Raw genomic sequence first — 24,508 nt, 5'->3', positions numbered from 1 at the left:
CAGAAGAGAAACAAAGCAGTGCAAAGACATGAAGAGCAGGGCTGCAGTTGAGACTACCTCAGTCAAGCAGATACAAATCCATTTAAGAGAGAAAGATTTTTCTTCTAAACCTCTTGTATTGTTCTATTTGAATAATTGTTGGAGGCCTGAAGAGGAAAATCTCCAGAATTTCACAAGACAAAGCTAGAAAAAAGAGATCTAAATTTGAGCAGTAGAACAATAAATTTTATTCTTTCCTGTCCTGTTAATCATTTTGAGACCCTTGATATTCATCTTGCGACCCCTTGGAGGGGTCTCATGGCATGTTGTTTTCCATCACAGCTCTATTCTAACTGCTCACCTTGAGAAGCAGTGAGCAGCCGTCAGCACCCATTCTTTGTTAATGAGGGATCCTCCGCAGAAGTGAAATCCAGAACTTTGCAGACTGGCCTGCCAGGGCCAGCTGCCATTAGGGGCCGCCTGTCCTCCAACAATCCTGGTGTTGAGCGCAGGCCGACCGCACACTACAGAGAGACAGACGATAAAAACACAGAGTGAGCAATGCTCAGCCCTCCCTGAATTACCACTGTGGTTTCTGTTTGCAGGATTATAACCTTCAACTGTGAGTTAGAGATTATGATCCTGGGAGTCTGCTGGGAGGCTCTCAAGATAACAAGAGGTGAAACTATAATCTCATTTCAATATTAGTCTAAATGTTTCTTTGCTTCTACTTGCTCTCTTAAAGGACAGGTTCACAATTTTCCAAGTGTGTCTTAATACATCAGTCAGGAGCCCAAATGAACAGTGAAACATGTTTTTCTTGCTGTAATCATTCCTCCTGTTCATACTGACCATTAAAAGATCCCTTCATAACGCACGTACAATGTAAGTGATGGGGACAAAATCCACAGTCCTCCTTCTGTGCAAAAATGTGTTTAAAAGTTTATCTGAAGCTAATATGAAGCTTCAGCCTCCAAATGAGCCAGATCAAGTAGATACCGTTCAATGTTACAAAAACTGTAGTGCCAAAGTCCCTCTTTTTGTTACTATACTTCTTTCACAGCTCAACAGGGAAAGACTGTCCAAGGAAACACAAAGAGGGAATTTCATGCTAAAAAGACTGTAAATGTGGCAGATCTTTTAATAGCCAATATGACCAGGAGGAATGATTACAGCAAGGAGAACCTCTTTAACTGTTCCTGTGGACACCTGACTGTTGTTTTAAGATGCCTTTGAAGAATAATGAACCAGTCCTTTAAGACTGGAATTCTGGCTTTGACAGCAAATACCAACAACAATCAAACTATCAACCTTTCTATCCAACAACATGTTTAAAATGTAAACAAGTGGAAACTTTGACTTACCATCTAGTTGTGAGTGAGACTCTGAAAAACAGAAAACAAACAGCTCTTGAAACAACAATTCAGCATTTATATTCACTGATACTCAATACTACAATATTGACTACTAAACTCACTTAAACACAGATTTTTAAAATATGAGTGACACTCATTTTCCCATCTCTTCTCTCAGCTAACAGAGAGAGAGAAAAATTCCGGTCACAAAAGAGTTGTTGTTTTCGATGGCATTGCTTCAGAAATCATCATGATCATGAAAGGCTTCAATAACCAAAATTTAAGTGCTGTACCATCCTATAATTTATTGGCCCTTTTAATGGCTTTTCACCGTCATCGAACAGGTAGGTTCAATGGTGGGCTCAAGGGGGCAAAAAAAAAAGCAAATGTGCCCTTTAAGTTAACCCCACAATAAAGAAAACATGATAAAATGTCCTCTAAGGTGCCCCCACACCTGTTCTGTAATTACTGTCTTAGTTATGGTTAATCAGGATGAAGTGCTCTATAGAGTGCCTGTATGTGTAACAATCTGGGATGAAATGCCCTCAAGGATGCTTTTTCAGTTGAAGAAAATGTGATAGTGCCCTGTAAAATATCCCCACATGATGTAATGCAGAGCCCTATGAGTTGCTCTTGTAATGGGCTGAGCTGGAGGTTTTGTATGGCTGCCCTTCTAGTGGAAAAAGTGCCATTTAGGGTTCCCCTAACTTAAGTGCAGAATTGGGTGCACTTTCAATGAAAAAAGGGATTAAGTGCCCTATAGGGTGCCCCCAGGTGTTAGAAAACATGATGCCATGATGAGTGCCCTTCAATAACAAAAAACATGGTGAAGTGCCCTATAGGGTGCCCTGCATGGGAGAAAAACATGGTGAAGTGCCCTTCCAGTGAAGAACATGAGATACTTTGCCTGTAAAATGCCCTTATGATGGAGTAAACTGGCCATTATTGTGAAGGAAAATATTTAGAACTGTCTAACTCCTAACTGACAAAGGTTTCAGGAGACACGGATTTATTGAAGCTAGACTAAGCTAGAAGAGAACAGATATTAGCAGTACAAGTGAAACACTGTTTAATGCTTCTCAATTCTGAAGGTTACCTCCTGGTGGGGAGTATTTAATCCTTCACTAGACCCTCGAGATTTACTACATGTCCAAATAAGGTTATTCTTTACTCATCCATACAGGTGTGAGGATTCTATTGGGTACTAGATCCTGAACAAGAAACTACACCGACCTAAGTGAACCATTGTTCACACATTCAGGTAACATGCAAAATATTCTTAGAAGAGACAGTCTGGCCATCTGAAACGGAGCACAGCATTTCTTCTACAACCTTAGTTTCCCAAGGAGACAGCCAGCCTCATCAGGACAGCTGCGTTGCTCAGTCATCCTTAGCAGACAGAGAGATGAACTGCTCTGAAAGAGAGAGGTCATGACCTACTCCTCCAAGGTTTGCAGATGACCCAAAAATGACCACTCGTCTAAATAACACTGTCATACTTACCTTTGAGCCTAAAGAAGGAGAACTCCTCTACAATTATGGTAGGAATGAGTGTATGCTGACCATCATGAAAATAAAGAACCCTTAAAAACATGTTGTAGTTGTTGTAGCTGTAACATTGTTCCATTCAGTTGGTTCTGGTACAGTTCTACTCACTAGTTTACATGGTTCTGTTGTCGTTGGGTTAGTGCAGTCTGAGCTGCCAGTGATGACTGCATCAGTTGAGTGATCATTCTCCAAACTGAAGCTGATCAAGACCCAGTTTACAAACAGATGTGGAGAAGGGAGGCTCTCAGAACCTCTGCTGTTGTCCATTGAGAGGGAGGGAAGGGAGGCTATTAACATTTACAAACTCATGGCCAAAAGAATTCTCCTTTTATTTCACCAATTTTGCCTCTCATTTCCCTAACAAGACTGTTCAAAATAGCTAATTCTCAAAAGGCAGACAATGAAAGATGTTTTTTAAAAAAGATCACAGAAATAGATCCATCATTTTAAACATTAAACATCCTTCAAACACACAGAACTTTATTTTAAATTCTAGCAGAGATCCAAATGTTTCCAAAGATACCAAACATGTCAGGCTGACTTTTGGAAAAATTTGTCCAAAACGATGCACAAACATCTGGAATATTTCTCTTCTGTTAGAATAGTGCAGCCATAAGAAGCATGTAGCCTTTGGTTTGAATGTTTCTCTCAGTGTAAAGATCATTTATCCTCAATGAAGAGGCGGAACAAGCTGATACAGAATAGATCTGAAACTGTCGCACAGTGTGGTAATATGTCTAATCTAAAAGCCTTCAAATTTGTAGTTAAAAATCGGTCAGATATGTTCACAAAGCCTGGACATGACAGTTACTCACGATTGACTGTTGTTGGAGGGAGGGTGGTTGGAGGTAGCGGCAGGCCGGAACAGCTGACACTGAGGTCACTGTCAGTCCCATTGGACGTGAAGGTGACGAAGCCTGGCTCGTCGCTGGTGATTTGGCTGTTGATCCAGGACTGATACTCAGACACTCTGGCGTAGACTCCTGGGAAATTAGGCTCCGCACAACCTTTTCCAAAGCTCACAACTCCAGCCTGGACCCAGACACTTCCTGTCTTTGTTACCATCGGACCACCTGAGTCCCCCTTTGAGGAGAGAAATATTCAGGAGTAGGTCAGGAGAAAGAATCTTTGTAGTAGGGGAAATCTAAAGGAAGAACAGGTGGTAAAATGATCACCTGACAGGAGTCCTTCCCTCCAGCACGTAACCCAGCGCAGATCATGTTGTTGGTGATTTCGCCCACTCCATAGTCACAGTTACACTGTCTGTTCCCAACAACAGGAACCTCCACCTCCATTAGGTTTTGTGGGGAAGGAAGGGGTACTAAAGACACACAAAATCAGTTAATAAACAACACATATGGTGAAATATATTTTGTAAAGGACTCATACCACTTGTTTTGTCCACTAGTGTTCAGCAAAAACAAGTAGTGAACACAACACTGACATATTTCAGCTTTTAAGTTGACGTGTTGAACTTGTTAGCAAACAGTTGCTTATTTCCACATCCAGCTGTTATGGAGCAACATTATCATTCATTTGGAGTCGTGTTTCTGTCCACCTGGTAAATGTAAGTACAATATTCACTCTCTTTTAGCTCAGTTTTTGCTCTCTACCAGCTCCTGAAAGAAATATCTGACTCTTTAGTTGCTAAATGCTGCATTATGTTCACCAGCTAGCCTACAGGTAACTGTGTCTGTTTGCCATTTGGTGCCGAGCAGATACTGTACAGTGGCTTTTTGGAGCTTTTTCTCTGAAAACAGCTGCCTGCTGCGGCCCAAAACAACTCTATGAGAACACCAAACAATGAGCTGAAACTCGCTTTAAAGTTCCAGAAAGCCAAGGAGATCCAGTCGTAGTCCAGTATGCAACTTACACAAGTGCGACACGGAGAATTGAAACCTCCAGTGCACATACACTGAGAATGGACCTCACAGTGAAGTAGGAGGCATCTTTTGTCAAGTAGGAAAACTTTTGAAAAGAAAAAGATTTGCATATTCATAGATTCTGGATTTTACAGTGAGGGAGATGGAGGAGATGTGATTTTAAGAATTTCTATCAAGGTAAATGAGCTTTTTGTGTGGAAAAACCCACAAATTCATTTTTCAAAGCTAATTATTGTTATTTCCTAAAACATGTCTGGAGGGGATCTTTAAGGTTACTGATATCAGTCAACCTGTCTTTCTGTCTCATGTCAATCATAATGTTTCCGGTGACCTCTGACCTTTCCTCTTGTGCAACAATAAGGACAACATTTCAAATGTTATTTCAGAATCTAGTGAAGTCTAGTTGGCAGTTTGCCATGAAATTTGCTGACCACATTAATGCTCCTCAGATAAATGAACCCTTTTGATTTTAATGACCTTTCATATCACGTCATTATCAGAATGTTCCTAGGATAGATAAATCATCAGTTTGTTGTTTAATCTGTCTAATACTTTTGTAATGTGGGGTGTGATAGTATTGTCACATGCAGATTATGTTGAAAATATAAATACAAGCTGTAAGTTACAAAAGGTTTCCGTCGCTCACTGAGATGCATTTTTGAATCTGAGAGAGCACAAGTAATAGATGTGCCCCAGTTTCTGTATGACCTACCTCCAGATCCGATGGTGCCCCAACCGGTGATCCAGGTGTCCACGCCGTCGTTGAAAGTGCTGTCTGAGGCTGCCAGGCACACTGGCACAATGAAGTCGTTGAAAGTGACCGGTGAGGAGAGCTTCAGGAGGGAGATGTCGTTGTCAAAAGTGCTAGGGTTGTAGCTGGGATGATTGATGATCTGAGAGACCGTTCGAGACACTGCATTGGGGTTTGACCCCTCTTGACTCTGGAGACCGAGGACCACAGCCAAACCCGCTGTGCTGGTGCTGAAGATCAGAAGAGAAACAAAGCAGTGCAAAGACATGAAGAGCAGGGCTGCAGTTGAGACTACCTCAGTCAAGCAGATACAAATCCATTTAAGAGAGAAAGATTTTTCTTCTAAACCTCTTGTATTGTTCTATTTGAATAATTGTTGGAGGCCTGAAGAGGAAAATCTCCAGAATTTCACAAGACAAAGCTAGAAAAAAGAGATCTAAATTTGAGCAGTAGAACAATAAATTTTATTCTTTCCTGTCCTGTTAATCATTTTGAGACCCTTGATATTCATCTTGCGACCCCTTGGAGGGGTCTCATGGCATGTTGTTTTCCATCACAGCTCTATTCTAACTGCTCACCTTGAGAAGCAGTGAGCAGCCGTCAGCACCCATTCTTTGTTAATGAGGGATCCTCCGCAGAAGTGAAATCCAGAACTTTGCAGACTGGCCTGCCAGGGCCAGCTGCCATTAGGGGCCGCCTGTCCTCCAACAATCCTGGTGTTGAGCGCAGGCCGACCGCACACTACAGAGAGACAGACGATAAAAACACAGAGTGAGCAATGCTCAGCCCTCCCTGAATTACCACTGTGGTTTCTGTTTGCAGGATTATAACCTTCAACTGTGAGTTAGAGATTATGATCCTGGGAGTCTGCTGGGAGGCTCTCAAGATAACAAGAGGTGAAACTATAATCTCATTTCAATATTAGTCTAAATGTTTCTTTGCTTCTACTTGCTCTCTTAAAGGACAGGTTCACAATTTTCCAAGTGTGTCTTAATACATCAGTCAGGAGCCCAAATGAACAGTGAAACATGTTTTTCTTGCTGTAATCATTCCTCCTGTTCATACTGACCATTAAAAGATCCCTTCATAACGCACGTACAATGTAAGTGATGGGGACAAAATCCACAGTCCTCCTTCTGTGCAAAAATGTGTTTAAAAGTTTATCTGAAGCTAATATGAAGCTTCAGCCTCCAAATGAGCCAGATCAAGTAGATACCGTTCAATGTTACAAAAACTGTAGTGCCAAAGTCCCTCTTTTTGTTACTATACTTCTTTCACAGCTCAACAGGGAAAGACTGTCCAAGGAAACACAAAGAGGGAATTTCATGCTAAAAAGACTGTAAATGTGGCAGATCTTTTAATAGCCAATATGACCAGGAGGAATGATTACAGCAAGGAGAACCTCTTTAACTGTTCCTGTGGACACCTGACTGTTGTTTTAAGATGCCTTTGAAGAATAATGAACCAGTCCTTTAAGACTGGAATTCTGGCTTTGACAGCAAATACCAACAACAATCAAACTATCAACCTTTCTATCCAACAACATGTTTAAAATGTAAACAAGTGGAAACTTTGACTTACCATCTAGTTGTGAGTGAGACTCTGAAAAACAGAAAACAAACAGCTCTTGAAACAACAATTCAGCATTTATATTCACTGATACTCAATACTACAATATTGACTACTAAACTCACTTAAACACAGATTTTTAAAATATGAGTGACACTCATTTTCCCATCTCTTCTCTCAGCTAACAGAGAGAGAGAAAAATTCCGGTCACAAAAGAGTTGTTGTTTTCGATGGCATTGCTTCAGAAATCATCATGATCATGAAAGGCTTCAATAACCAAAATTTAAGTGCTGTACCATCCTATAATTTATTGGCCCTTTTAATGGCTTTTCACCGTCATCGAACAGGTAGGTTCAATGGTGGGCTCAAGGGGGCAAAAAAAAAAGCAAATGTGCCCTTTAAGTTAACCCCACAATAAAGCAAACATGATAAAATGTCCTCTAAGGTGCCCCCACACCTGTTCTGTAATTACTGTCTTAGTTATGGTTAATCAGGATGAAGTGCTCTATAGAGTGCCTGTATGTGTAACAATCTGGGATGAAATGCCCTCAAGGATGCTTTTTCAGTTGAAGAAAATGTGATAGTGCCCTGTAAAATATCCCCACATGATGTAATGCAGAGCCCTATGAGTTGCTCTTGTAATGGGCTGAGCTGGAGGTTTTGTATGGCTGCCCTTCTAGTGGAAAAAGTGCCATTTAGGGTTCCCCTAACTTAAGTGCAGAATTGGGTGCACTTTCAATGAAAAAAGGGATTAAGTGCCCTCTAGGGTGCCCCCAGGTGTTAGAAAACATGATGCCATGATGAGTGCCCTTCAATAACAAAAAACATAGTGAAGTGCCCTATAGGGTGCCCTGCATGGGAGAAAAACATGGTGAAGTGCCCTTCCAGTGAAGAACATGAGATACTTTGCATGTAAAATGCCCTTATGATGGAGTAAACTGGCCATTATTGTGAACAAAAATATTTAGAACTGTCTAACTCCTAACTGACAAAGGTTTCAGGAGACATGGATTTATTGAAGCTAGACTAAGCTAGAAGAGAACAGATATTAGCAGTACAAGTGAAACACTGTTTAATGCTTCTCAATTCTGAAGGTTACCTCCTGGTGGGGAGTATTTGATCCTTCACTAGACCCTCAAGATTTACTACATGTCCAAATAAGGTTATTCTTTACTCATCCATACAGGTGTGAGGATTCTATTGGGTACTAGATCCTGAACAAGAAACTACACCGAACTAAGTGAACCATTGTTCACACATTCAGGTAACATGCAATATATTCTTAGAAGAGACAGTCTGGCCATCTGAAACGGAGCACAGCATTTCTTCTACAACCTTAGTTTCCCAAGGAGACAGCCAGCCTCATCAGGACAGCTGCATTGCTCAGTCATCCTTAGCAGACAGAGAGATGAACTGCTCTGAAAGAGAGAGGTCATGACCTACTCCTCCAAGGTTTGCACATGACCCAAAAATGACCACTCGTCTAAATAACACTGTCATACTTACCTTTGAGCCTAAAGAAGGAGAACTCCTCTACAATTATGGTAGGAATGAGTGTATGCTGACCATCATGAAAATAAAGAACCCTTAAAAACATGTTGTAGTTGTTGTAGCTGTAACATTGTTCCATTCAGTTGGTTCTGGTACAGTTCTACTCACTAGTTTACATGGTTCTGTTGTCTTTGGGTCAGTGCAGTCTGAGCTGCCAGTGATGACTGCATCAGTTGAGGAATCATTCTTCAAACTGAAGCTGATCAAGACCCAGTTTACAAACAGATGTGGAGAAGGAAGGCTCTCAGAACCTCTGCTGACGTCCATTGAGAGGGAGGGAAGGGAGGCTATTAACATTTACAAACTCATGGCCAAAAGAATTCTCCTTTTATTTCACCAATTTTGCTTCTCGTTTCCCTGACAAGACCTTTCAAAATAGCTAATTCTCAAAATGTTAATAGTTCCTTGTTTTTATTACAGATGTGTTTGAGAAAGAAACATTTAAAACGTTAGCCATTCTCTGTGTTATATTTCAGAGATCTTTGCTAAATAGATGTTTAAAAAATGAATACTTTTTAATTACAGAGGTGTTGTTTTCCTTACTGTATATTTTGAGCCACTGTGTAAAATGTTCATCTTAACTGGAGATGTTTTACCAAACATGCATCATTGTTCTCTGCTGATGGGACCCACTGAATGTATCAGGTGTCCTTTATATTTTTCTCCCCTGTTTATAAACTTTTATACCATTTACCAGAGCTATATGTTGTTGGAAAAACATCTGGAATAAAGTTTGGTCAGTAATTAAATTAAATAAAAGTTGTACATCTTTCCAAATATTATTTAAAAGGATTCAAGCAGGATGTTTAAGACCTTCATACTTATGATGTTTTTTATTCATTTTGGGGGTTTTCAGCTGTGATTATACCAAGATCCAAAATAAATGAGGTCATACTAGAAGAGGGAGGACACTTTTTTGTGATTGTCATTTTTGTTTCCAGCTAAATACTACAACCATAACATTTCTGTTTTTATAAATGATGTGAAAACAGGATGTATCACTGCATCGCAGTCCAAGATCGTACTGAACATTGCAAACTGTATTAAACTGATAAAAATATAATAAAGGTGATAAAGCTATTAATATGAGGGCAGTATTGGCATAATTTAGTCATTAATGGACACAGCTTGTTAGTTTGAGGGAGCAAATTAACTAAAAAATAAAGAAAAGTCTTAGAACAAACAAGCTTTTAAAACTATTGGACTACTTTACTGATGGTTGTATAATTGTATTTCTTCTCTTTTCTTAAATTTCTTTGTTTATTTTTGCTCTGGCATTATTTATCTTTCTTCATTTGAATATTTATTTGTTTTTTTCCATATCTTTAATTACCTGTATGTGTAGTTGACTATCTTCCTCCTTGACATTATGTTCTACTGTTGTTACATTATAAAAATTATAATTAAAGTTCATTGGACAAAAGAAAAATAATCAGAGAGAGAAAAGTGCCAGTGGAGCCACGTCCAAGGTTCAGTTGTTAGACTTACAGTACATATGAGGATTATTAATGAACATATAGGCTACAGGGGGTTTTGGGGATTAAAACTGGAATTGAAAATGTGTTTCATTAAAGTAAATATGCAGCTAAACAATCAAACAAAAATGGTTTAGGCCAAAATTCAGAACAGAGTGACAAAACCTGCAGAGTCAGCACATTTTTGACGGCAAAAAAAAATATCCACAAAAAGTGTAATTACTGACTTAAAAAAAAGAAATCCTACAGTGTAATTACTGACCTCATGGCACCATGTGAGACATGACAGGAAGAAATGTGTAGCAGGAAATAACACCTACCTGTACAATCTAACAACAGCACACACAGCCTTAACAAACAATAGGCATTGTGTTATTTATCAGTGCAATGATTGGATGTTGACATACTTCACATATCTCTCACCTGTCATGTTATTTTAAGGGACCCTGACGTGTATCATTAAACCAACCAAATACGGAACATATTTCTGTTAAGGTGTGTACTTTTTTTAGTTTTTACCACCATCATATGTCATGAAATACACAAAGGAGAGAGGGCTCCTCTGAATGGATGTTTGCTGACAGAAAAATCTACTGATGACTGATGAAACCAGTGGTTTCCAAACTTTTTGGCCTCTGACGTCTTACAAAAAGCAGTGTGTAGTCGGGGTCACATTTCACATGTCTATGAGTTGTTAACAGCTCCACCAAATAGTGATTTTTCCCTCTAAACTTCTCACGTGGTTTTATTTTACTTTATTTTCTTTAGTTTAGGAACATTTACAGTATCTAAGAGTTGGATGTTGATGCCGGACTAGAGCTGAAACAATTAATTGATCAATTAATTGACAAACCAAATAATCTGAAACTATTTTGACGATTGAATAATCTCATTCATTATAATAAATTGTTTATCTTTGGATTTTGGACAGTTGGTCAGACAGAGGAGGACGTTTAAAAACTTCACTTCTGACTGTGGGAAATTATAGCAGGCATTTTTCACTCTTTTCTGACATCATGTAGACAAAACAACTAATCAATGAATCGGTAGATTAATCAATAATGAAAATAATCATTATTTGTAGCCCTACACTGGAGACCAGGGTCTGTGTCCTGACTCCTGTGTGTGTTTTAATTTAGACAACAAAAGCAAATGTCAGTGAAAAATGGTGGCTTTTTGGTTAAACGTTAATGAACATGTTGTGTCTCCTGCTTCATGTCATTGCAGAATTTTTCTGTTTTAAACAAAGACCATGATCTTTCTCTGACCTTAACCAAGTGCTGCCTGCCAGTGTCCATCTATAAAACATGTAACCCAGTGTGTTCAAAGAAATTTAAATTTGATAAAGTAAAAAGTAAACTGTCATCATGTCAAAAAAAATTCCCCAATTCCTAGATTCTCCAGAACCTTAGGACATGAATACAGTATCAGATGCTGTGATTTATAGTGACTCTTTACAGTCAGTGACAGGATGAATGACAGCTATTTGCTAACCAAATAAGCTAAGCTGAGGCACGAGCTGCTGCTTCCTTCACATGATTATCTGCTATAAATAGTATGTTATCATTTCATTTTTTAGCCCTCAGAACAGAGTCCTGTACAAAATAATTTCCATTTTTGGATTCTTGGAGCAACAAAATCAGAGGTGACGAGTTACTGAGTATATTTATTACACAGTTTTCTATTTTAGGAAACTTTTCAGGTGGATATATTGTACTTTTTATTCCACTACATTTATCTGACGCCTGTAGTTCAGATTTCACATTTACATTAATTTCTCCTTAACTACTGCCAAACTTCCTTAAAATTAGTTAAACTAGTTTGTTGATTTTAACCCTTTAGCAATGTTTAATCTTCAAAATGTTTGGACTTTGAGATTTTACTCAACTTGGACAAGACTTTTCTTTCTTTGGTTCTGCCCTGATTTGATCAATTTTATTTTTTATTTTATTATTACATCCAGTCGTGGAAAGGAATTTAGTACATTTACTCAATTACTGTACTTAAGTACAATTTTGTGGTACTTGTACTTGTTATTTTACGCTACTTTGTACTTCCTCTCCACTGCACTACATTCAATTCACAGTTATAGTTACACGTTTCAAGTCAGTATTTTACACATAAAACATATCATTACAATTTTAACTGTAAAGTTGTTAAAATTTGCTCTAACTTGACATTGAAATGCTGCTTAAAATGTGCATATCAATGAATCAGTATTAATATTTTAATATATATATATATATATATATATATATATATATATATATATATATATATATATATATACACTTTTTGTGTAATGAGTACTCTTACATTTTATACTTTAAATACGTTTTGCTGCCAATACTTTTACTTCAGTGAGATTTTATTGTGTGGTATTTCTAGTTTTACTTAGGTAAGAGATCTCAGTAATTCTTCCACTTAACATGTTAACTTGTACTCATGTGTTAATGCATCAATATTTTAACACTGACAGGGTCTGCTGTGTACTTTTACTTTTCTTGAGAACATTTTAAAGGATTTGCACTCCTGTTGTGTTACAGCTATATTTACTCAATTAGAAAATTTTATTCCCTTCCCAGTGTTCAGTATAAATGTCATTAGTTCAGGTGTGTGCAGGTGAAGAGGAAGCTTACCTTGTATCAGTAGAGTCAGCAGAGTTGCCACACAGATCACTTTGTAGAGAGCCATCACTGTACAGTAAGTTCATATCAGATCTGCTCCGGCATAAATAAGCTTCCTTTACCTTCCCTCCCTCAAACACAAACACCCACCTCTCTCTACCTGCCTGACAACACACCCAACACCTTACTGCAAATCACCTGCTCCACCTCCCTCACAGCCAACATGTCAAACAGCGTCACTTCAACCCTGCAGTGCAAAGAAACAAATCCAACTATTACATTTACTCAAGTTCTAAAATACAATTATGATGTACTTGTACTTTACTTTGAGTATTTCCATGTGATGCTACTTTATACTTTGACTCCACTTCATTTCAGAGAGAAACATTGTACTTTTTTTTTTACTCAACTACATTTATTTGACAGTTTTAGTTACTTTGTAGATTAAGATTTTGCATAAAAACCCACAAGCTTAAAAAGGATGACACGGTGTGTAGTTGCGTCTCGTCTTCAAGTGATCCAATATTTCACCAAACTACTTTTACTTTTATTTTAAGTTTATTTCACTGATGATACTTCTGGACATATTTTTACATTATGTATTGATATTTTTACCAATACAAAGGATCTACATACTTCTTCAACCACTGCCAAAACCACTTTAGGGGTTCAAACTGTTAAATCAGTGCTAATTAGTGCTTTTGTTTATTTATCTAAGTATCAGTTAATCTCGACATGTTTGTCAAAATAAACAGCAAGGGACGGAAGGAGCGACTGGTTGCGTAATATTACATCAAACACTCAGGTGACCCCACAGACAGAAACGACACTGACATGCCTGACTGTACATCTCACTTGGCAGCATTCATGAATCTCTGCAGGAATCTGGTTGAATTTGACACTCAGACTGTTGTCAGACTTCTTTGTCAGACGTCTTTAACATGTTCATACACCTTGCAGGTGTTCTCACATAGTTTTACGAGTTTACTACAGAACACGTGTACTATTTTACTAATTTTTAAACAGATTTCCATCCATATTATTATTATAATGTTACTATTATTGATCAATTAAGGAGTATGCAGTATTTTGATGTTGCACCTGGTCATACTTTTTTAAAGTTCTACTAACTGATAGATTTAATAATATTTGACAGTTTAAATTAATGTGTGTGTGATGACTGCTGAGTGTGACTGAATTGTCTTGTTGCAATGTTATATTATTGTATTATTATTTTCCAGACTTTGTTTTGGGGAATTACAGACGCTGTATACATGTAATCTGTAGTATTTTTAGTATGAAATTTCATACTAGATTTGTTTTACTATCCCTGCACTGCTGTTCAGCAGGGAAATACAAAAGTCTTTCAGTGTATTTATGGGTGTGTGAGTCTTATATTAAAAGGTTAAAATGTGAACCTATCCTGTAATGTTGAACACAGCAGGAAGTAAAGATTTCAAAAATCCCTGACAGGCCAAGACTTTCAACCCTGCACATGAAAGTTTCACATGCGGAAGCAACGTGTTTTTCTCTTGGCCTCTATAGCCAATTTCCCTGTTCATGACAACTGTATGGGGGGCGAATTTTTATATAACTCACCCATTTAAATTTTACTAAGGCTTAAAGTTATGTGTAATTAAGGGCGTGGCCACTTTGAGTGACAGGTGGGTGCCATCACAGGCAAGTTACTACCACAGCAGCAATGTTGGTTAGGTTACGTAACCATGGCGTAACCCCAGATTCACAGAGTATAGATGTAGCAGTAGCATCGCTATCTCAGTGTGTGACACTTTGGTTGCCTAAAAAAGTCTTGTGTGTGAGTGTGAGTGTTTGGTTGTAATAAAAGACCCTCTGAGGAGTCAGATGTTTTTTTTTTTTGGCAGCCTCAGTACATTTTGTTCTAATGGTTTTAAGTCTGTTTTTCGTGAGAGAAAATTAGCATTAGCATTATCACAGTTAACCATGGACTGTAAATGCACCATGCTAACCAAGCTAGCAGCTAGCGTTAGGGTCAGCTTCACTCGCTCGTCCAAATATGAGCTGTGTCTCAATTCAGGGGCTGCATCCTTCAAAGGACGTGGTCTACGCGGTCTATGAAGGACAAAGCTTTGGTAGACCACAAAGGCCAGAACAGCTGCGTCATTAGCTGTTCCCGCCAATACCCAAAGCTGACAATCGGGAACAGCCAGTAGAAATGGAGCCAGAATGTTTAATGTTTTTAATGTTATTTTCTAAGGCCTCATATTTATGAAATTGAATTTAAGGACCTGCAGACAGCCTGTTATTCTACTTCTTATGTACTTTTAATTTATGTTGTAAATAGTTGTAAAGACTGCTGTAGGCTAAATGAAATAATCAATGTATAGAAATAATTACTTTATTTTAATTCATTCAATATTTTTATTTTTCAACCAATCTCTGGAATAGAGAGAAAAGCCTGTCCATTCTCTGCTGTCTTCACCTCTGCCTCTCTGCAGCAGTGTACCTGCTGACAGCTGCAGCTCAGCTTCAACACACCTACCTGACTGACTGTGACAAAATAATCAAAGCTCGCAGCTCCACCAACATTTTTCCCTCACACAAAATAATAACCTCACTGACAGAGAGATGCAGTGCATTTTTATTCTGTCTGTAATGTATCTATAATAAAAATCCAAACTGTTATGTGGCTTTATAAAATGAAACAAGATTTAATATAGAATGATCTGTTCATTTTAATACATTTATATTTAAGTAAATGTGGTGATATCTGTATATATAGAGCCCCAGAGGCAGCACTGTTGTTCTGTCTAGTAAAATATGCAACTTCATTTTACATTCAGACATTGTTAGATTTCATCTGTGAGACCAACATTTATCCTCCAAAAGGAATTATATCAATCAAAATGCTGTGGAGACATTTGAGTCAGCGGTAAATAATCAAAGAGCTGCACAGATCAGTTAGGGATGACGGATGTCGACTGGTTGATCATCTCCGGAGTCGGACTGTTAACAGCTGAGATGACTGGCTGGTCTCACCCTGCCAGCGGCTCCTCAAATGTCCAAAAACGTTCAAGAAGATTTACAAATAGGTGTTATTTGGATAAACTGGCCACATAGTGAGAATCTAAATTGTTATTTTCTCACCTGAAAAAATCTTAAAACTTAATGAAGTGACATATTAACATATTAGTACTACAGCGAAAAATTACAGCTTCGCCTGGCTCAAAATCTCCACCATCACTGCTGCCGGTCAGTGCAAAATGCGTTCTGGGATAGGTTGGACAGTGAAGGATCCATCCATTGGATCCTCCAAGTTCAAGAAAAGGCCACATTTCTTAGCTGCATTTGGGGGGGCCTTTGAAATGAGACAGCCTTGGTCACACCGCTGTGACGCATTCGGTCTACAAATGCAGCCTTCGAAGGATGCAGCCCCTGAATTGAGACACAGCTGTTGTCACTTCTTGTTCCAAAAATCTAAGATGGCAATGGTCAAAATGCAAACCTTAACCTTTACCTTGACCTAACCCTAACTCTAACCCTAACCCTAACCCTAACCCTAACCCTAAGCCTAAGCCTAAGCCTAAGCCTAACTGCACTCACAAGAGTTCGTCCCTCTGGCCAGTCCAATCTAGCATTTACCCTGACATCACAGTGGTTATGACCATTATTTTTTACAGTCTATGATGGTATTGCACAGCCGCTCAGTGTTCAAAAAAAAAATTTCACCTTTGGACTCCATCCAGCTCCACTGAGTAGTGTCCTGTCTCCTCAGGAATGAACTGGTCAAACTGCATCTGGCTCCCCATGAACAAATGGACTCTAGCCGTTGTCAGGTTTATCAGATTCTGAATACTTTGGAACAGTAAAACCAAGAAGAACTGTCAACAACATGGGACTAACGTCACAGTTCACACATTGTAACCTGCCAAACTTGGGTCCATCACTCCCTCTTACACAACCACCTTTTCAGTATTTCTTTGTCTACAATCGTGATGGTTTTTCCATGATACTGACATGAGTATTTATAGAACAATTTACACACAGGTGATCTCTAACTAGTTATGAGTCATCTTAAACAAATTTGGCTGCATCAGTGATAGTTTAGGGTTAAAGGGGCTGAATACATATGTCAACATGTATTTTGTATTTGTAATTAATTATTATAGAGATCTATTTTCACAATTTTGTCGAACAGTGTCAAAAAAACAGAAGTGGAAGAGGTACTCAGATATTTTACTTAAATAAAAGAACAAATACAGCAATGTAAAAATACTCCATTACAAATAAAAGTCCTGCATGAAAAATCCTACTACAGTTAAAGTACATAAGTATTATGAGCTTGATGTAGTTAAAGTATTGCAGTACAAGTACATAAGTAGTATGAGCCTGATGTAGTTGAAGTATTGCAGTAAAAGTACATAAGTATTATGAGCTTGATGTAGTTAAAGTATTGCAGTAAAAGTAGTGGTTTGGTCCCTTTGACTGATATATTATTATATATGACATCATTAGATTATTAATAGTGAAGCATCAGTGTTAGAGCAGCATGTTACTGTTGTAGCTGCTGGAGGTGGAGCTAGTTTCAACTACTTTATATACAGTTAGCTAGTTTAGTCCAGTGGTTCCCAACCTAGGGGTTGGGCCCCTCCAAAGGGTCAGCAGATAAATCTGAGGGGTGGTGAGATGATTAATGGGAGAGGAAAGAAGAAAAAACAAAGTTCTGATACACAAATCTGTTTTCAGTTTTTGGACTTTTTCTCTAATCTTTGATTTTTGCTGAAATATTGGATTTGATTTTTGCTGAAATATTGGATTTGAACATTCATTGAAATGAAAGCATGTGAGAAGTTTAGAGGGAAAAATCACTATTTGGTGGAGCTGTTAACAACTCATAGACATGTGAAATGTGACCCCGACTACACACTTTTTGTAAGACGTCAAAAGGTTGGAAACCACTGGTTTCATCTTTAACAATGTGTTGTATTTTAAAAGCTTGTTATATTATCCATTGTGTCAAATCTTCATCTGAAAAAGTAACTAAAGCTGTCAAATAAATGTAGTGGAGTAGAAAGTACAATATTTCCCTCTGAAATGTGGTGGAGTGGAAGTATAAAGTAGCATCACATAGAAATACTCAAGTAAAGTACAAATACCTCAAAGTGTTGTGTGGGGCAAAGCAGGTGAACCCAAGTGTAGGCACTCAACAGTGAGGAGACAGGGATATGACAAGAATAAAGTATTCATTTTGAAGGCTAGGGAAAGGGAATCCAGGCCTGGAGAAGTTTGGGCTGGAAACTGGGAAACTGGGGCTGGGGCTTAGGCTGGAAACTGGGAAGAGTGAGGGTCCAGGGCAAAGAAACAGGACTGACGAGACGAGCTGAGGGGATTGAGAAAGAGCAGATTAGACTGCGGGGAAACGGGAATCAGGGTCAGGCAAGGGCAAAACAGGCATTGACAAGAAAACTGGTGATGGCATAAAATTGGCTCGAAATGTAGACTGACTGGCACAGAAGCTACGATCTGGCAGGGCTGAAGTGGCAGGGCTGAGTATTTGATTATTGAGATGAGGTGCAGCTGGTTTGGCTCTGCTCTGATTCCAGCACACCTCTCTCCACTCACACACAGGGAGAGAGAGTGGCAGCAGGTCATGGAGACACAGAATCATGACACAAAGGTGTATTTAGTTACTTTCCATCACTGAAAAAAGGCCATATTAAATCTACTTTGATTCAATTTTGTAAAACAATAAAACATGAAAACTTCCAAGAAATCTTTAATTCTTTTATTTATTTGATTTAATAGTGCATCCATTAAAAAGGCATCTTAGGTACATTCTGTACAGCTGTGAAACAGAAACATACTGTTCTGTACACGCTAACATAATGGTTGACCATCCATAATAGGGTTTTTGAGAGGGGATTGTTATCTGTCAAAGGTTGTGTTTTGTCTAGAAACACTCATGACGTTTTCTTTTGTGAGGACAAACCGGATCTGCCAGTTACAGGCCACAAACATTTAGAGGTGTTGAACTCAACAAGGAAGTCTGTGTCGCTGAGATTAAAGTGCAGTTACATGTGCAGGTATGTAGAAGTGCAGAGTCATTTTGGGAAACTTATCACAGCACCGGAAAATGGCCTCCAGAAAACAAGGGGGAAAAAATGCAGATCTCGAGCTGGATAAACCAGTAAGAAGATTAATGATGAATGATGTCAAAAGTGAAGGAGTCACTTCATGCTCCAACAGAACAACAAGTTGTATATTTACCTCAGAAGAGCTGCACCTCACAGGTTATTAAAGGCCCAAAATGTGTAAAGTTTGATCCACAATAAACATCCTGTAACAACCACAAAAAATGACAAAATTTTAAAAAAAAAAAAAAAAAAAACAAATAAATTCAGGAAACAAACACTGAAAAAAAAAAAATCAAACCTTTAAAGACAAAAATCAACAAACACATCTCATTTGTCAGCAGGCAACAACATATTTATAAATAAACCTAAATTCTAATTCTCATATGCAAAGTAATGGTTTTATAATGTGAAGCAAATGTATTAATAATGAAGTCTGTGATCTTTCAAGATGCTTTTTACTAACAAAGTAACGTTTGAGAAACAATCTGAAGTGATTTACATTCAAGGAATCCACCCAATCAGCCTTATCAATAAACATTTTCCTTAATTATTTCCTTAAATATTAGGGTTAATAATATGAGTGTTTGTGTCTTTGACATCACCTGTACAACAGATAACAGTTTGGCAGCGTCAGTTGAAAACATCTTGTCAACCAGAGGTCTGGTTTCAAGTCTGGCAGGGATGTTTTTTGTCGTACAGCCAAAATCAACAGTCGTGTAAGTGTGCAGTGTCAAATAACACTGATACAGTATGTGATAAAAAATGTTTGTGCTCTTAAGTGTCAAGAGTTCTGAGAGCAGACAACTTTTCAAAATGACCCTGACCTCATGAGACATTTAAGCAATATATAGAGGCATTGTTCAGCCAGTGCAGCAGAGGCCCGACAACCCCCTTCTCTGTGATGTAATCACAATATACCACTATTTTTCTTGCTTCAAGGCATCTGAAAGCTTTTGCACCATGGTGCTGCAGAGACAGTGGTTGGTTTAGTTCAGCGTCATCCCTGCTTGCTTACAGGTTGCAAGTAACATTTTGACAGTGGCCACAGAGTGATAATTAAAACAGAACTGTAAAAGGTCTGTTAAATGTCATAGCTATAGTATACACTCATTATATCATGGCTATGAACCAATCAGATTGTGAGATTTTAACTACCCGTTTTATAAGTGGATTTAAACTCTTGAGCTCAGTTGGACAGACGCCGAAACAATGAGGAACCTTAATAACTAGGCTTAGCTGTAGTGTTTCTCTCTTTTTAAATATTTCTGCAGGGCCTAAATTACAATATAATAATAAGCTTTAAAAAAAGAGATTTTCACAGTTACTGAACACATACTAAATTTGTGAGCCAACATGTTTGCTTGTGCGTACAACAACTCATTACACTAATTAAGGGCAATGCCATACAGGAAGAAATCAGGAAATACTAATTTTCTGTCCTCTCTACTTCTATATCATAATATTACTCTTAGTTGCATTATATTTGATGTCAAAATCTATACCATATTGTGAACATACCCTCAACAACTGTTGAAGACCAGCACTACATGGACAGAAAATCACCAAATCATCTGTGTACATAAGGTGGTTAATGATAGAATTGCCAACTATACACCCTGTTCCACATCTTTTCAACTGCAGTGACAGATCATCCATATAGATATTAAAAAGAAAAGGAGACAAAATGCTGCCTTGTCGAACTGCATTACTCACATGGAATGGAGCAGATACAGAATTTCCCCATTTAATTTGCATAGTTTTTCATGATTTATACGGTCAAAGGCTTTGGCAAATGCACATAATTAGTGCCATGTTTACGTTTAAAGCCAAACTGGTTGTCAGAAGTCAGGATGTACTGTTCCAGCCTATTTAGTAGGGTTCTCTCCAGCACTTTGGACAAAATGCTGGCTAAGGCTATAGGCCTGTAATTCTCTGAGCTGTTTAGTTTACCGGCTTTATCTTTAATGACAGGCACTAGTATAAACAGAAAAAATAGAGTCAGGTAGAATACCATGGACTAATAGCCCAGTAAAACAAATAGCAAACAAAAGGGTAGAGTTTTTTACTAGCAAGGTTTAAATGTTCAGCAGTTCTATTATCCATACCAGATGCCTTATTATCTCCTAGCTTCATGACAGCATCATGGACTTCTTGTGGGGTGACAATCACATCTTCATTATTGTCTGTGTTGCCCACATTAAATGAATTGCTTTTAACACAGTTGAACAGATCGTAGTAATGTTTCTGCCACAACTGAGAATTTTTTTCTGAGCCACTTACTCCATCAATATTCGATGGTAATGATGTTTTACAATTATTATTCTGACTTCTTTCCAGAAATCATTACAACTATTATTTTGCAACTTCCTAGCAAGTGAGTCAGATCTCATTGTATTCTCATTCCTTTTAATAAATCGAAGGGCATATTTAAAATTTGCATTTGCATGTTTCTTATGTTCAAATAAGGGACCGTGTTTATATCTACCCGATTCTACCCATGCTTTAAAAGCCCTTCAAGCCTCAGCATGAAGCCCTTGTCATTCCAACCCAGTTTAGCATGGTACACATTAGACTTATGTTTATAAAAAGGCCTGCTGGAGATAAGGAGGGACTCCACAATGGAATCATACATAAAACTTAACTCATTACTATGTTGCAGGTTCTTGCAGTTCATATCACAACAAACAGTAGCAACTTTTGGTAGTTCAATACATCCAACAGGGTGTCGGTCTGAGAAATGTGTTAAACTAGACCAGTCTAATTTCCCCGCACTTATGTTGCTATCAATAGATGATAGACTAGGTATATTGCCAAAATTTAACATAGAAAAGGGTATATGGTCAGTAGTGGCCAGATCATAATTAATCTACATGGCATCTAAAGTGTCATGTGCATCAGCTGTGCATATGCAGTGATCAAGCCATGAAGTTGTGTGCCAAGCTTCACTGATATAAACATAGCACAAAAGTAAGGAAATTTGTGTTTGGTAGATTATTTCTTTGTTGTAACAATGCTTCTTGGCAATAAATCTTATACCGTTGGAAAGCCTGTTTATTTCCCCTTTTTAAATGGTGCCACATTTGTAAGGAACATGCATTTGTGGGATGAGCAGCAGAGCTGAGTATGTGGCTTGCACCCATGAAAAATATGCCAAATCTTCTGTGCCAATGCCAAACAGCTTATTCTAACATTGACTCTTGTTTGGTGGATTGGATGATTGAAGTTTGAAGAAACAAGACATATTGGCAATTTAACAATTTATTCATTTAACAAACAGGAGCCTCAGTAGCATGTGGAAGAACCATACACAGCCACAACAGCCTGGCACCTCCTCCTCATGCTGGTCACCAGCCTAGTCACATACTGTTGTGGGATGGCATCCCATTTTTCAACCAGCATTTGTCACAAGTCAGCCAACGTGGTTGTGTTGGTCACTCTGGCATGAACAGCATGCCCAAGCTGATCCCACAAGTGTTCAGTGGGGTTGAGGTCAGGACTGCTGGCAGGCCATTCCATCCTCTCCACAGGAATTTTGCTCAGTAGCAATATAGTGGCTTGCAAACAATCGAGTGGGCAACTGAATAGCGGATTAGTAAAGAAACCAGCAATGGACCCTCAGAAAGTGAAGGAAATCCTTGACTTTAAACTGGAAAACATCTACCCTCCAAACTTCACCAAGAATCAGCGTTACATTCTTAAACGAAGGGCAGAGAGTTAGCAAATAATAAGTAAGGCAAACCACACAACAGCACTGTATATATTGCGTTATTGAATTTTAAATGTCATTTCAAATTTTATGGCAATAAAATCCCTAGATGGGGAACTGTATTACCAGTGCCACAGAAAGCGTGATGAGCAGCAGCATCATCTTGCTAAGGTAGTCTGTACTCCACATGAAGCAAACAACATCTTTCATGCCAGTGCTATCGGGGCCCACTGTGGAGTGGACAAGACCATGCATGCAATCCTTCAACGGTATGACTGGTCTGTTATGAAAGCAGACATCACAAAATGGGTGAGTACATTATTTCTCCATATTTCTATGGATCTTATGGAAATATTTACACATTTCATATCCGAGTGTCTCAATTGTTTTGCTTTATTAGATTCCCGATGTGATGACTGTCAAAAAAAGAGGGCATCTATAAAGGATGAAATCCAGTATAAACCCATCGAGGTGAATGATCTCATTAAATTAAAACATGTTTAACATAGAAGTCTTTTACTTGATGGTATGCTTTGTTTGCATTTAAGGTGTCGGAGCCCTTTGAACTTGTGGGGATGGACCTTGTGGGCAAGTTGAAGTGCTCAAACAATGGACACATATACATTTGTGTCATGGTGGACTATATCACTAAATGGCTAGAGGTCTATCCACTAAAAAATAAGAGGGCCAAGGAAGTGAGACTACATTCTGGATTTTTTCTATAAGTATGGTGTACCAAAAGGAATTCTGACTGACCGAGGAAAAGAATTTGTCAACAAAGTAAGTTGAATTCTGAGATGTGATATTACTCTTTTTTTGTACACAGCAACACTGGGAAAAACAGCATGGTATTGCATAAAAATGTATGTTCTTCATTTTCATATTCAATGCTTGTGATAGCTCAACCTGGATTTGTGTTCCAAGCTTGGCATTGACAGAAGCCTCTGTGCACCATACCACCCGCAAACAAATGGCTTGGTGGAAAAGCTTAATGGCACCATTCAAGGGTGAAAATACAACTTTCTACATTTTGTGTATCTATATTATGTGTGTCTGTCTCTCTAGAGACTGACCATATTTGTCCAATTTCAGGGCCTTGAAAAAGATGGTGCAGGATCACCCAAGTGACTTGGACAGTTATATCAAACCAACTGTCTTTGGACTGTGCACTAAAAAACAAATAACCACTAAATATTCTCCTTATTTTCTCATGTATGGAAGGGAGGCCTGTTACCTGTCTGAAATTCCAGACAAGTGGCAGGTATGATGGCATTTACCTACAATAGGAACTGCTTTGGTAACATATGCATTTCTCTGCTGTGTGTCTTTTGCTTATTTATCTACACTAGTGTTGCAGATCTTTATGCACTGATTGAAAATGAGGAGCCATGCACCCGAACTACAGAGCTCAAAGATGTGTACGCTAAAGTGGAGGTCAATATTATAGAAGGACAAGGAAGGGTGCGGAAGAGGAAGTTATCAAAGGGGGAGGATGACTGCTATGTGGTGAGGGACTGAGTGCTATGGAAAAATATTTGTCAGGAACAAAGAAAGGGAGGGAAATTAGAGGCTGATTTATGGGGTCCATTCACAATATCAAATATTGATGGTAAAAGTGCTGATCTAACAACACCAAAAGGAAACACCATTGGGGAAGAAAAAAAAAACCAAAAAAAAACCCCAACATTGACCATCTCAAGAAATATGTGGAACCACAGCCACGAAGCCCTGCTAAATGGATTGCCACTGCCACTTCCACTCCTTCTCCAGCACTGCAGCCCAGCCCCTTGAGGTTTCCTAGGTCTCCCACTTTCACACCAAGTCCACAAGTCTCCTTGTCCGCAAAGTTAGACCATACAAGATATTTGCCACAGACCTGCAAAATCTGGCCCCCGGAAGGGAAATAGAGAGTGAGGTATCTGCATGCATAAAGTCTTTTCATTTACATGCT

At 38.5% G+C, this 24,508-nt stretch overlaps 1 protein-coding gene across 1 annotated transcript in view; it reads right to left on the bottom strand.

Moving 5' to 3' along the window:
- Window positions 1-5,506, bottom strand: part of LOC121884438 — an 80,633-nt gene extending 75,127 nt beyond the window's left edge. The window contains exons 1-5 of the mRNA XM_042393242.1: window positions 5,478-5,506; window positions 4,058-4,203; window positions 3,698-3,965; window positions 1,344-1,364; window positions 341-503 (exon numbers count right to left, since the gene is read on the bottom strand). Coding sequence (XP_042249176.1) covers window positions 341-503; window positions 1,344-1,364; window positions 3,698-3,965; window positions 4,058-4,177 — 572 coding nt within the window. The 5' untranslated portion in view covers window positions 4,178-4,203; window positions 5,478-5,506. The remainder of the gene's footprint in view (window positions 1-340; window positions 504-1,343; window positions 1,365-3,697; window positions 3,966-4,057; window positions 4,204-5,477) is intronic.
- Window positions 5,507-24,508: the final 19,002 nt, after the last annotated feature.

The sequence above is a fragment of the Thunnus maccoyii genome, chromosome 18 (genome assembly GCF_910596095.1).
Source record: "Thunnus maccoyii chromosome 18, fThuMac1.1, whole genome shotgun sequence".
NCBI lineage: Eukaryota > Metazoa > Chordata > Actinopteri > Scombriformes > Scombridae > Thunnus > Thunnus maccoyii.
Note: the sequence above shows the minus strand (reverse complement) of the source record. Positions and strands in the feature narration are given on the sequence as shown.